This window comes from Centrocercus urophasianus, unplaced genomic scaffold (genome assembly GCF_019232065.1).
Source record: "Centrocercus urophasianus isolate 14NV4802_14NV808 unplaced genomic scaffold, USGS_Curo_1.0 seq_16, whole genome shotgun sequence".
Classification (NCBI taxonomy): Eukaryota; Metazoa; Chordata; class Aves; order Galliformes; family Phasianidae; genus Centrocercus; species Centrocercus urophasianus.
In genome coordinates, this window is record NW_024884711.1 from 5,127,822 (window position 1) to 5,142,568 (window position 14,747).

Below are 14,747 nucleotides of genomic sequence, written 5' to 3' on the forward strand. Positions count from 1 at the left end.
GTTTTCCCATACATACCAACTACTATTATCAAGCCAGTCCACTGGTTTTAGTCTGGCTGCTAAGATCTTATTTCCAACAGTTAACCAAGGGATAGAGTAGACAGCTCCCTGGTTTGATTAAGCTGTGTTTCCTCCTCCATTCCTCATGTACCTCCTGGGTACTACTGAAGCATCTACCTCTATGTTTCTTTACTGGCATATCTCTCTTTGTCCCACACTACAGATTTCAGTTTGTCCTTTAGAGAAAAATCTCCTTCATTTTTTTTATTTTAGACAAGACAGAAGATGCACACTTGGGTCAACACCACATTCTGATCATTTGTGCATAGCATCTGTGGCTAGTTTGGGATAGCTAGCTTTGGATACTGGAAACAAGCTTACATTATTTGTCAACCTGCAATATTTTTAACTGCAGATAATAAAATTTAAGCTGCTTTGACTGGCTGTCTAAAACATTATAAGTGCCTGCCAAATAAAATCAGCTTGAGGCAACTGAAAAGAGGAGGAACAATTTCAGAAGTGCACTAATTCACCAGTGTGGCTGATGCTTTTGCTCATGCCATTACTTTGCATTTCCTCATAGGGAAACTCTGACACAGCTGAAGGCTTTGCCATCATGGGAAACCCTTACCTTGGTGTGACTCGTGTGAGCTCATCAGAAGGGTGCAGAATGCGGCAGGTGGTGAAGGTGAAGGTGGAGTTGGTTTGTGACATGCACTTCCCAGGATGAGGTACTAAATTAAAAAAAAAAGCAAATTCTTTGCATTTTACACAGGAAAAAAAAAACCCAAAAACCCAAAAAACAAACTTCTGTGTACTGATAAGACAGATGCAAAAAGTGATGAGATACCTCAGGCAGGATCAATGCAAGAGAAGTGAAATATACAAGTGCTATGGTGTTATAACACACTTTTCTCCAAACATATCTAAGATTCCAAGGCCAATGCTAAGATGTTCTTCTGAAGCTTCCCCATGATCAATACCATTGCAGAAAAGTCTTGCTGAAAACAGATTTAGACAAGGCAACACTTGAAATGCTAGCCCTCATCTAAACCAGCAACTTTCATTGGCAGGAAATAACAACAAACATTCTCTAGTACCAGCAGCTAAAGGGCACTAAGATTTGCTGAATGCTCATGCACTTCTGCATTGAGATTGATCCACAGAGAGGTATCCCCATCACTTTTCAGTAATGGATCCAGCTTGCTAGTGCTACAGGAACAGATCAAAAAGTCGGGGCAGTGAGGGGTGGACACACAGCGCTGTTTCTCTCTTCTCACATCCATGGTAAGGAAAGTGGTGATTTTTTGGATCCACTACTGTGCATCTTGACATTTCCCCTATGCATGTGCTTAGGTTCTTTAAGAATGCATGTCCTCAGCTGCACAATACAGCAGTTTTTAAACTGTAGTAGTAAAGCACTTTCCCCTGTAACTGTGGCTGTAAAGATTTCCCTCTGTTAATGTATCATTACTTGGGAAAAGAAGCTCACAGTTTAAGAGCTGATGGACTTTGTCCAATTGCCTTCCTCTTAGTAGAGATACTTCTGTGGATGCATTAATCTGCTGTATAATGCAGCCATGGTCATTGCAAAATAACTAGAGAATTTAAGAGCCATGCATCTGAAAAGCTGATTGAAGAACACCCAGAGTTAAGTATTACATCAAAGATATCATGATTGCATAGGTTCTGTTAATATCCAAACTTAGCAGTGGTCAAAAGACATGCGCAACAGAAACTGTGTGCAGTTCCCTCCCTCTTGTTTCTACCCAATCCTCTTGAGCCATTCCCCCAAGGAAGCCACGTTTCAATACCACAGTAACAAATATCCAACACATTGCAAAGGACAGACAAGACAGACCAACTAGATCAGACATCATCCCCAACTCCCGGAGATGCTTAGCAGAAGCAAGGCTGGTCTAAATTGTGGCTGTGTTCCCTTTTCTATGTACAAAGTATCACAGCTCAAAATAATGTGCACGCTTAGGTAGTCCCTTAGGAACACATAAGCACTGTGTGAAGGGCAGAGCACAGGGAGTGTGAACAGTGGAAGCAGAAGTGGCTAAGCATATGACAATGTGAGTCAAGCTAACTTGTAATAAGTACCAGAATGATTGCTGTACATTAAAGAAGGATAAAAAAAAACGAACCCCACTGGAGTGTCAGGTTAATGCACTCAAATGTTAGCACAGCATAACATAACAACAAGCTCTACTTCACCTCCAGAGATGGTAATTATGACGCTTCAGGAATCCAGATGCTTTAGAGATTAGTGTGAGCACTATAAAGTTATTACAAGGGAGCACAGCCTAGCAATCATGATTCTCTCCATATTGTAGAGAGTTTAAAGAAAGTCTGGAGAAAGAGCTCAAATAACTGGACATGAAAGAAAATTGGTTATTTAGAGGAAACGAAGGACTGTGACATAAATCAAGTAGAAACAAAGTTATCCCTGGATGATGAATAGAGAACAAAATAAAGCAATGCCAGTTCAGATTGCAAGCTCAACCCAAAGAAGCACATAGCTGTAATACAGTAAGTGAATCGTCCTCATTCATAATATCCATTGGGTATCTCCTCAGATTGGAAACAGGCACATTGAAGATATGCAGCTGCATTAGCAAAAGCAAGACTCATTGTTATTAATGAGTCAGAGATAGGAGAAGGCTGCTAAAAGTAGAGAAATCACTTGACTCTAGTGAGAGGAAGCAAATCAAAACAATCAATGAAAATCGATTTCCAAGGATGTATTCCATCCGCAAATACCACTAAGAAAGTTCTGTACCAGCTGCATCCTCCAACAGTCAACAATGGGATGAATCATACTGCTGTTGCATTTTCCATCCTTTGGGCACAATACAAAGAGAGTGAGAACCTGTGGCTGTAAATGAACAAAGTTCATAAAATAGAAACAGAACGATTCACTCCTAACCCAGTAATTTTTCATAAGAATGGCCGTAATCTGAATTGGTATAAAGTTTTGAATAAGTTATATGTAATTTTATAATTCTATTTTCACATACACAGCAAAAATTGTAACATTGAGCAATAAAGAAAACAGCAGTAGGAGTTTAAGAATAAACTGTTTTTTTCAATGTACAAAGCTAGCATTGCCAGTAAACATCTGTAATACCAATGGCTAAAAGAGACTGTATCTGAATGACTCTTCCTCCATCTGTTTTACACAGGTTTGATCCTAGGAAAATCTGTTTCCCGTGACTGTTTTATTTATACCTTCCTCTTCCAAAAAGTAGATAATTCACAAGTTCCATATCTGCATGAAAAACAAACTGTACATAATTGTTCAACAAGACTTATAGAAAAACCACGTAATCTTGTCCATTAGGAATAGTTCCAAACTAAATAGTACACACACTTCTCCCCTGAATTAAGAATGTAACTAACCCCTAGATTGAAGCTGTATTGGGTTTTGGCTTGTAGTAACTAAATATGCTTTACCTTTTTAAGCTTTATTCTATAAATTCTTAGGCATTTGGGAAAAATGCAAAACATTACAGCTCACAGCAATTCTCCCATAAGCACAAACACTGCAGTATAGACATCTTCTCAAACACTGAAGAAAAAAAAGCCAAACCCAGATACTAATCCAGAACCTGTCTGCAGAGAGCTCCATCTTGTGGTAAAACAGAACCTTCCCTACTTAAAACACAAAGTTGATTTTTCTGTAGCTCTGGGCTGTTTCAGATCCACTCTGAGTACACTCAGGGTTTATGGGCCATCTGCTCAGTGCAAAGAAAGAAAACCTGCACCAAAATCTCCTGGCTGATATGACAGAGAGAATATAGGATATGCTGAATCTGATAGAGGGGTTAAGTACAGAAACACAACAGAGTTAGGTGGTAAACTAAAAGCTTCACAATGTGCGCATAGTGCTGTGCTACAGTGGTTTAAGTGCCTCCTGAGAACGACATACTTTGGTAAACATTGTCTTTGGGAATAAGCCTGACTACTCTAAACCTCTGAGAATGCATATACCTCTATCAGGAACGTTACTCCTGTCAAAAGTTCTTCCTGAACTTTTCAAACTTCCTATTTATTCTGCCTTTGGAAAGAGAGAGAGACTGAAACCTCAGAAAAGGCAGATATCCTTCTGACAGGATTTCCTTAGCTTTCTTTTGGCTCAGGTCTCCTTCTCACATAATCACAGAATACAGATGTAAAAAGACTTCTGACGTATTTAATATGGCTTCAACATGATGACTTCATCCCCAAACTGAAATTCTGGCATTTCAACAGCACAGACAGCAAATGCTGATCAAGTAAAAAAATCTGTGACATACTCATGCTATTTGAAAAAAATATATATTTAAATATGCATCCATATCTTAGTTCTAAGAGTAACACAATTTATTGTTTTTCTATACAATGATAACCTCTTACTATAAGCATATATATAGTAACTCTTCTTAAAACAGCTCAAATGTAAGACATTCATGATGTGTTTTTGTGATTTTTAGGCATCTATTTGAAAAGATCTCCATTATTTATGTCTAAAAATGAAGTACAGGAGGCTGATCCTGTAATGTTATGTACACACTCTCTGTTGAAAGCAAAGCAACCCATCAGTGCACCTAGCAAACTCAAGTACTGGAAGATCAGTTTGTGCACCCAAGATTAACACTCAATTACATATATGCCAAAATTTAATTTAGTAGTCCTTTTAATTCCAAAATAAGAACAGTCACAGTAGTTGAACTTGAAGAATGTTAAGTGCTTGAATGGCTTGTTTTGCTTTGTTGCTTTTTCTTTTTTGTTGAAGGGAAACATGTACCTGAAAGGCAGCAAATTAAAACAACAAACTAACAAACAACAGACTTCAGACAGTTTTAAAATATACTACAGTTTCAAAGAATAAAAAACATGCCAAGGTTAATAAAAATTTGTGCTGAAGAAGTTAACCCTCCCAGATGGCGTTACCATAGCCTTGTCCTGTTACTTCTTTACCATTCCAAAAATGCTGAAGAGTCTCCATTCAAGTGGTATGCAAATCTCAATCTATTTCTGGTATTAGCTAAATCTGCAATTCAGGAATTTATAATCAATCCTCTGTCAAGTTACTGAGCCCACACAAAATATGTAGTTCCAACAGACCGAATACAGATCATAAACTGCATGCATATTAATTTCTTCTGAAACATTCAGTGCCATCATTAGGATACAATCTGTATATGGTGGTAAGGAAGTTACTTGACATATCAATTAATACTACATTTCTCAACAGTGGGACAAAAAAAAAAATAGGGATTGTAACTTTCATAACGTTTCTTATTTAGTCACACTAATTTCTGACTCTATCACTCCACAAGATGCAACTGATATTCTGTTCTGAATATGTTTATTTTGGCTACAAGACATCTTTGGCACTACCAGGAATTTCTTCTCTCTGGACACTCGACTTTGTTTTCTTCTCAAATTCACCCAGGGCAGCTCTCTACATGGTAACAACATCACAAGAGGAACAGGACCTCACAGTACTGCACCAGAGAAGCCAAAAGGGTAAGATACCTTCACAGCATACACACAAACAGAGCAGGTGACTACCCAAAAGGCTAAGACGATTTACAACTGCTAGAAATGGTCCTGATAGGCTGTTTATTTCCAAAGATATTTTGTTTCTAGGTTAGTAGAGCTGTAGCTCTGCAGTGACTCCTTCTGTGGTCTTCCAACAGCATCTGTAGAAATTTCTTTCTGCCATCCATGAATCACTTACATCTGATTTTTCCACAACGGATCTATCTTGCATCATAAGCAATCAAGCACTGTATGCAAGAAATTTATCTCATTCCCTTTTTGTTTTATTTTACTTCCAATTCTCTCTCACATTCTGTACACCACAGCCTAGAACAGCTCCTGGAACCAGGCAAGCAATGAGGTGCTGACTAGTGGCTCTGACAGCCTTCTGTGGTACCACACACACGTCCATACAGACCCCTGCACTGCAATTCTTAACAAGAAACCTAGGATAGCTACATAGGATAGAAGATAGGATAGGCACAAAGAATGCTGAGGAGACTTTTCAAGAGAGTGGCTGCTCAATATTAAAATACAAAATCAAGCCACAAGCTAGGAATACATCTTTCTGCTTCCATAAATTATTCCTGAGTGGACAGCTAGTGGATTCAGAAAAGCACTGCCACATTAATAAGTGCCTACTCTCAAAACATCCAGTGTATCTTGTGTGCCACCTGACAAGTTGATTCAACAAAAAGCAGACACAGCAGTATCCTTACTTCATCTGAGCAATGAAATAGGTAACGTGGTAGCTTACAGATACTCTGAAATCCTAAGCAGCCACGCAATGTGGATGAAGGAAAAAGAACAGGAAGTAAGTTTTCAGTCAATTTGTTTGTCCTAGACAAAAGTTAATCATTTTGACCAACCTCTGTAAAGTATCAAAATTACTCAGCAAACAATCCAAATAAGATGACAAGCATAACTTCAAAGATTTTATTCACAAATTATAATGTGGGGAATATGCCTAAATGTCTGAGATAACTGAAGTCTTCCAGGAAAAATCAGCAGTTGCTAGGGAATGCCTGTTCTACAGTGACTGGCACTGAAACCATAACCAAGAAAGGAAATGAACACAACTTTTTCTCTGCCAATCTGTGACTATAACACAGGCCTAAAATCATATCTGTCCTCCAAATAAACAACTTTTCCAAATCCTTACACAGACATTTTTCTCATCTGTTCTTAAAAGAATAAAAAGCTGTTATCTATACCCCTCTCTATATAGAGACCATGACAATAAAGTTTCACAACCTTTGACATGTTCCTGTGTTGACTGCGTTTGTTATTGGAAGATTCTTTGCCCAAACAGACTTTCACACTGTCATTTTATTTTCAGTACATGGAAAAACTGCTTGTTCCCTTCCTCCCTGTAGCAACACATTTTAAAATAAATCATATCTTTTCTTGAATATTTTCTTCTGTAGACCAAAAAGAAGTTCAATTACTTCGGTCTTTGATTATTTCAGTCCATGTTTCCTAGATCTTGTGCTTTTCCTGCTTATTATTTAGACTCTTTGAAAGGTAAATACCTGGACAAACTGTACACATCTGTGGAGGCACTATTTATATCCATATTAATATAAAAAATTAAAAACACTGTTATACCAGAACAATTTCATAGAATAAAGCCAATTTTTGCGAATGGAAAGGGAAGCTGAAGGGTTTGGATGAGGTTCAGCCTTATTACAACTGACTGACATGTTCTGTGGTTGACAACACTGAACTGCCCTGTTAATGAGAGCAATGGATATTCAACCCTTAAAAACAAACAAATAAACAAACAAAAAACCAGAAATATTGCTGTCTAGCCCTGAGAAATCATCTGATCTTTCAAAGATCAGTCAAATAATAAATTATGATTTATTCTAAAAAAAAAAAAAAAAAAAAAAAGAGGGTGAAGGAAGCATCCTTCTTTAAAGTAGCTACGAATTAACAAGTCTGAAGGGAGTTCTGGTAATTTTCTAGTTCAGGACTAAGTAAAGTTCTTTACCAGTGGAAATCTTAAAGACCGAGCAATCTTATGAAGCTTAATAAATCAAAACCAAACCAACAAAGAAAGAAATCATGCAAACTCACAACACATCTATACTCTGAGAACTTGCAACTTCATACAATAATGGACTGAAAACATCCATTCAGAGCCATCTAATAATCCACGTTGCTCTGAATCATTTCAAAACGTCTTTATGTGGTATAAATATGAAGGATAGAAGTCAAGAATAGTGTGATGGGCAGGAAGTGAGGAAAACATTATTTTTGGCACCAAAACATCCTGTTAGTTATTTATCTCAATTTAAGTATTATCCCAAAGAAAATTTAAAACCAGATACCTGTATCTGAGGTAAATGAATTAAACTCGCAAGAATTTCCTCGCTTGATTTTAAGGCACTTCCATTTGTTTCAGCAAGGGCAATTCAGATGCACCTTTTGTCATCATTTCATCTTTTTTGTTTTTCCTCCCCAAATATAAAATCTGAAGTATGGAATCACCCTTTATGAAAAGTTGGGAAAATATCTACACTGTAAGCATACAAAATGCATATTGTCTATACATAATACACACTGAAGTGAGTGTGCACTCAGTACACATACAAGTCCCACACGTGCCACACAGAGATTTGTGAATAAATCATTTTCTTTTAGCAGCCTTCTCTTATCAAAATAATGTAAAATATTGACCACGGATTCTGTTACTGGAAAAAAGTGTCAAACTAAAAGATTATTTAAGAAAGGACTGTTGAGCCAATGTTAGAATGGTTACGTTCTAACCACCGCACACATTACCGTGCAGATGCTACACACAAAGCGATATTATGGATGCTGTTCTGGAGAGATGTGAGAATGGCCCAGTAATCAAAATCCTGTAAAGATGTCAGTTTTACTGGACTTAATGAGTTTCCCTCACCAGACCCCTCATCATCGTCAGCCGCGGACTCCGGCACCTCCTCTGTGAAAGCCTGAGACTGGCGGGGGTTATTCTTGTTGTCTGAAACAGTCACTTGTGCTTGTGACCTCTCACCTGAGGTCTCTGTGTGCTGAACTGGCGTCGAGGTAGTTAGGCCCTTGTAAGAAATGTCACCTGTCTCATCTTCCTCATAGTCATTAAGGCAGTACACTTCATCCAGGTCGAGGTCCAGGGTCCTGAAGCCCTTAGTGACAACCCCGGGCCTCGGGTCCAGGATCCCACCCAAGTGAGGCTGAGCCAGCTGCTGCCAGTGGTGCAAAGTGGCAGAACCTTGAAAGGGAACAAAAAGACAACCACAAATAAATCAGTAACCAATGCAGAATCCAAATGGCCAAAAATCTCACTTGGTTTATCCAGAAGTCCAAATCTCAGACTCAGTAATAGTTTGGAGTTTCCAAGAACCAGTCTTAATACTTCTAGAAAGACGTGCTACAAGGCAAAGCTGCTTCAGCATTTCCGGATCAGTAGGAAATAAACTGATCACATCAGCACTTAGGCAAAGCCTGGTGGCAGAACGTGGCATACTTGTGCACATGCACATCTCCTCCCCACCATTATCCTCATCTCCTTAAATTCACAGGGTTAAGCAGGAGTAGAAAAAAATTATATTTAAGAGTTGAACTGAAAGCTTTAAGAACAGAAACCACATACTCCCGCATTAAGCTCACACTAAGAAAGGTGCTAGAAACATGCTAGTATTTACTACTGGTCGCTGACAGGAGGACACAGCAAAGTCAGCATTCTAATGTGTTAGAAAGCCACAACAACTCCAAGCATGTGTAAGCAAGTAAGACTTCTGGGCTATACATCCAGTCCAAATACCCAGATGGAGCCTATCAGGGCCTCTACACTACACACAGTCGGCTACTACGTAACTAAATGCTACCATACCTGCAGCTTCATCCTTGGCAGAAAAAATGTTTTGAGTGCATTTTCCAAAGAAAAGCATTCAACATACAGTGTTCAACACGAGACAATGAGTCACAAATAGCAACACGTCAGATTAAACTGATATACCAAGATGCGCCCACTGAAATCAGGGAAGGCCTTGGTTGATTCCTCAAACACCAGCTAAACATCACTTGCAAGAGCCAACATTTTCCCATATGCGCCTATTAGTCACAACTGTGTAACATGTAGCTTAAAACTATTCTTTCCAGGTCTTATTAACAAGGCTTCTTCATTTTCATCTCTGTCAGTTCAAATCAGAGTGCTTTTTGTGGTGTTGCTCCTGCCTTCTCTCCCCAAAACGGAACAGTGACTCAATTCAATAAACAGACATACAATGTCTCGCCACCATTAAAAGACTAAGGATGTTCAATTTGTTGCATGGTATATGTAAAACCCTAACACACTTCAATAACCAGGGGAGGAACATTATTTTGCATTTGAAAGAAAAATCCCATTGATTGCAAATAATTTCTCAAAAAGCGTATTGCATTGCAGGAAGCTTATTGTAAATAGGAAATAAACTGAGAAAATATCTTCCCTTGCAATAGCTGAGCTCAGTGGGTAGTGCTGCAATGATGTCTATCTACGTCACTTTTTAAAACTTGTAATTTTTAGTTCAACGTGAAAAGATTCCATAGTACAGAATAATTGGATCTGCTGGGCTACTTTGGATTATGGTCCTGTTTATTTTTAGCAAGTTTTGAGAGACTATGGAGGATTCAGACTGATTGGTACCCTTAAGGCTTGAGAGACACAGATCTTTACTGTGCCAGAATAAATAACAGTAAAAAAAACCAAAACACATTCCTATAATTTGTTCTTATTTCTGAATTGTCAGAAAGGTCAAGTTCTTTCCTTCACACTGCCCTTTAAAAAATATGCCAGAAATCAGCATTTCTGTCTGTACTGCATGTAAGTGTAAAATCCTGTTGCCAATGAACTTCTATCAACAAGCTTCTGAAGATGTAACCTTTTTCACTTCATGTGTCACAAAAACTGAGAGAAACTCTGCAGAATAAATGTACCAGGTTAATAATATTTTATATCTTTGCTGAGGAAATATATTCAGCAGAATAACTGTATTTTGAGTTTTAACACTTCTTATGATGCTACATGTTATCAATTTCTTTTGGAAAGGAGGACATCAGCATTTCTATGCACCTCTATTACTTTAACATCAATCTCATACTATGTGTGTAAGCGAGCTTTAACTTTTCCACAGAGAAAATTAACACAAATGCAAAAAGCAATTAATAGTTGTGAACATTCATACGTAAACTGACTTAAAGAAATACAAAAAAAGCCAAATGAAGGGAGGAGTCCTTGTCCTATATTCAATCCCAGACTCCCACTAGACAGTTTCCTAAGTTACATTAGTTTTCTTATAGTCCACAGGGAGTGATATTTTGTGCCTAAGGTACAAGAAGCTACAAATACAGTTGTTTAGTTAAAAAAAAAACAAACAAACAAAAAAAAAAACCAAAAAACAACCTCACCAGAGTGTAACTAAAGCAAGTCAATTTGAGCAGACATTCTATTCTGTTCTTAAAAGATGCAAAGAAAAAATAATTCACTCCTTAGGGCCTCTGTCACACTATTTATTTTACTGTGGGACGTGACTGCTTTAAAGGAGAAGGCACTAACCTGAATAATACAGAACCAACCTTTTCTTACCCCATTTTAGGGCATGAGTATCCTTAGGAAAATAAAACAAAACAAAACCACAACTACTGGTAGCAGTTTGCAGGTACTATTTTGCCACAGTAGCTTGAAGTTAAAAAAAAAAAAAAAAAAAAAAAAACAGAAACAAAAACCAGAATCAAACTTCATGAAAAACACATGGGAAAGAAACTGTGCTGAAGTGAGGAACAAAATAATAAATGTGTTTAATAAAAGACAACAAACAGTAAATCTATGAAACAGGCAGACACAAACATACCATAAATGAGAAGTAAAACCAAATGCTGGAAGTACTTCAGCAGATAATTTTTAGGAAAAAAATCACCCAGTGGGAGTAATAAACAAAATTATTTAAACAAAATCCAACAAAACAGTCAGATAGAAAGATGATAAGGAATTAAAGAGTTTATTGGAAGAAAAAAAGCAGATATAATGGGATGGTGACAGAAATCTATTACAGCAGTAGCAAAAACAGTAACTTAAATGAAGCTGGATCATCCCCTTTCTCATGATGTAACATGCTTTTTATGACCACTGAAAAGCAATCATGTAAACAAACTACTACAATCTGCAAAACAGCATGGACTCGTGGCTATGGCCATAGTTTCATTTGAATAGGCAGATACAGCACATACTTTCTTCAGGACACAAAAAGGGTTGGATTTAGCTTCTGAGTATGTGTTATGCTAAAGGCTTTTTATAGACAAAAATAAACTCTAAAAAGATGAACAAATGACACAGACAACATAATATAACAGAGAAATTCTGTCTGAGGGGAGGAAGGACCAAAACAGAAAGAAACCAAAGCTACATTGCGTAACTACCGTCATTTCTGCAGTGCTATAGGCTTTTGTTTAAAATCTGGAGGAATTTATTCAATTTGCACTGCCAGCAACAACCTGAGAGTTCTGAAGAAAGCCAGTCTGACTATGCTATTCTTGTGTACCACCAGCTTTGTTAGGCAGATTACAGAACTGCACTTTGCTCTGAAATTAAGCTCTAGTGCTGACAACAATACGTAGAGAAAATTTGGCTAAAGAAACCCTATTTCACATGTGAAACCAAAGCCATAGAGACTCGCGTGGCCACTCAGTCAATAAAAGTGCAAAGGTCACTTTTAATCACAAAGGTAGTCCTATTAAACCAACTGGTCTATTCAAAGCAAAGGTCTTTGCAGACATCTACAGAAATGAGAGCGGATGAACTAACACTCTGTTACTCATTTTCAGACACACAAACACCTTCCTTTTCTAAGTATGAAACAGCAACACTGAGATTTAGCTCACATGTGAGGGTGGACTGCTTACGCATGTATAGCCTGTAATATTTTCTTCCCTTGGTTGAATTTGTTTCCTAACACTTTTAAGGCTTGTAGAAAAATGCAGCAGCTAAAAGATTTCAAACCAACAGCGTGGATTACTGTCCCTAAAGTAAAAAGAATATGTATTGCAAAGATTTCCTGCTTTCTGATAATGGATAAGAGACCACAAAGAGTCACTTAGAAGAACAGATAAAGGCCGAGGCCCTTTGTTATCACCTTCTAGTGGTTTCACAATCTGAAGCTTTTCTGGTAGGTAGGAGCGACTGCTGATAGACATTCCTGAATATCCAGTGAATTCTGAAAATCTGGAGTGAGTTCCCAGAGACATGATGCTTTCTGTGGGAGTAACGGAACCACTACGGAGTTCACCCTTTTCTGCCAGCTCCCGCAACTTCCTCTCCTGCTCCTCTTCAAAGAACTTCCGCTCCGAGAGGTAATTCTCCCGCCTAAGGGACAGCCTGCGAAGGGCAGTCTCTAGGTCACTGGAGCCTGGTGTCCCTGGAGTTCCAGGCTTCTTCATTCTGTCTTCATTTCTAGAGCATAACGGGACAAGAGAAAAGAAAAAAAGAAAAAGGTAGGGGTGGGAAAAAGATTATTTGAGAAACTTACCATATTCACGTGACAGTTTTGAGGCATTCAAACTTCACACTACTGTGCTTAGAAACAACTCGCCACACTTCAAGCGAGCTGCTCAAAGGCAAATGCCAATATTTTCTCTCTTTTACCATCAAAACCATTTTGAATCCTAGTTCCTGGCTGGAAAAGCTGTGCTTTAACTAAGAACTTCCTCTTACTAAGAACTGAGAGATGTTTACTAGTCTCTTATAATCACATAAACTCAAGTGAGAAGGCTTTAGGGACAGCGCTGCAAGAATAAATCAGTAAGTCACACAAGCATACAGTGATGATAAACATTCACTGCTTGATTTGAGATGTTAAGTAGCTTTTTTCTATGACGTATATGAAGCATAAGCTGGAGCTACACTGAGGGAAGACACAAGTAGCTGGAAAGTAAAATCCTAACTTCACTGACTGGTTTATTGCATAAGTTTTCATAGTAGGTTTTCAACATCCTCCTATACATTCACCATTTTAAGATCCAAAGTTGGATGCAGCTGCATCATCTAAGGCTGGAATTCTATAGCATAAATGTATGACTGTGAAAATGTACATAAATGTAAGTATTGATCCGTGTAAAACCACATATTCTCTTTGTGTCACCTAGACGTATCTCCAAAGAGGTGCAAACTGCAGAAACTGATACACAGTGCTTTGAAAAAGCATGAGTGCTGAAGAACTAAAAGCACAAAAAGTAACATTTGAAGATAGTTGCACAATATTAGATGAAAAGAGGAAAACAGAATCTCCTTGCCTCTATGCCAGAAGTAAGAACACAAACAAAACAAACCCACAAAGCTAAGTGCTACAGTACTGACCCATTCTCAGAGTCTGTCTCTAGGATGATGCTGTTGGTCTTGTTGTCTATCACAATGTTAGAGATGTCTCCCCCATAGAAACTGGAACGTGGAGTGCTGACACAGCTGGAAATGAGCGAGTTCATCGCAGAAGACTGGTTGGAGCCTGGGATATTCATTGGTGATGGAGTCATAGATCTTTGCTTGACAACTTGGTTTACATTTCTCACTGTCTCGAAGACCCGCTTCTGATGACTGGTAAGACATACACACAAAGTTAACCATCACTTAATACTTGAAAAAGAACGAGATCTACAGGTAACAATTTGTCAGTGACCCTACCACAGCTCCACTACTTTTCCTTTATAGTGTCTGTAAAAGAGTATGTGTAGGGGCCCATCTTCATTGCAGTCTGGCCATTACATGCAATCCATCAACATAACACATTGTGCTAGAATATTTTAGGCAGATTGCTGGAGAATTACGTGTATGGATATCCTCAACTATTAGCACAAAGTAAGTGAAAGAGCATTTTAGTACGTTACCTAAAAAACCTTGAAGCCACTGTATGGAAATAAGTTTTTAAAAAACAAAACTAATACCTATTGAATTCTTAACTATGAGCTGGATAATCTATTTCTAAGGGGAATCTGGATTTATTCTGTGACAAACAAGTCTTGCATCTTTCCATTCTGTAAGGAATTTCCCACCTCCTTAAGCAGCATTAAAAAAACAAATCAGAAATACAACACAGCAAGAACTAGATGCTGTCAAGGCTGAAAATATAACTTTTGACCTACTTATAGAATTTTTTCTTTATCACCACCGTCCTGATATCACAAACTGTTATCTGCTTCAAGATAAAGACCAGATGACACTT

General features: G+C 38.0%; 1 protein-coding gene across 8 annotated transcripts in view; it reads right to left on the reverse strand.

The window, feature by feature from the left end:
• Nucleotides 1-14,747, reverse strand: part of TRAK1 (trafficking kinesin protein 1) — a 124,908-nt gene that overhangs the window by 7,011 nt on the left and 103,150 nt on the right. For 6 of the 8 annotated variants that reach the window (XM_042816531.1, XM_042816529.1, XM_042816526.1 and 3 more), the window contains 4 exons: nucleotides 13,889-14,122; nucleotides 12,669-12,985; nucleotides 8,441-8,770; nucleotides 632-734 (listed from right to left, as the gene is read on the reverse strand). In XM_042816531.1, the coding sequence (XP_042672465.1) occupies nucleotides 632-734; nucleotides 8,441-8,770; nucleotides 12,669-12,985; nucleotides 13,889-14,122 (984 nt within the window). The remainder of the gene's footprint in view (nucleotides 1-631; nucleotides 735-8,440; nucleotides 8,771-12,668; nucleotides 12,986-13,888; nucleotides 14,123-14,747) is intronic. The other 2 variants (XM_042816524.1, XM_042816530.1) reach the window with 1 other exon arrangement.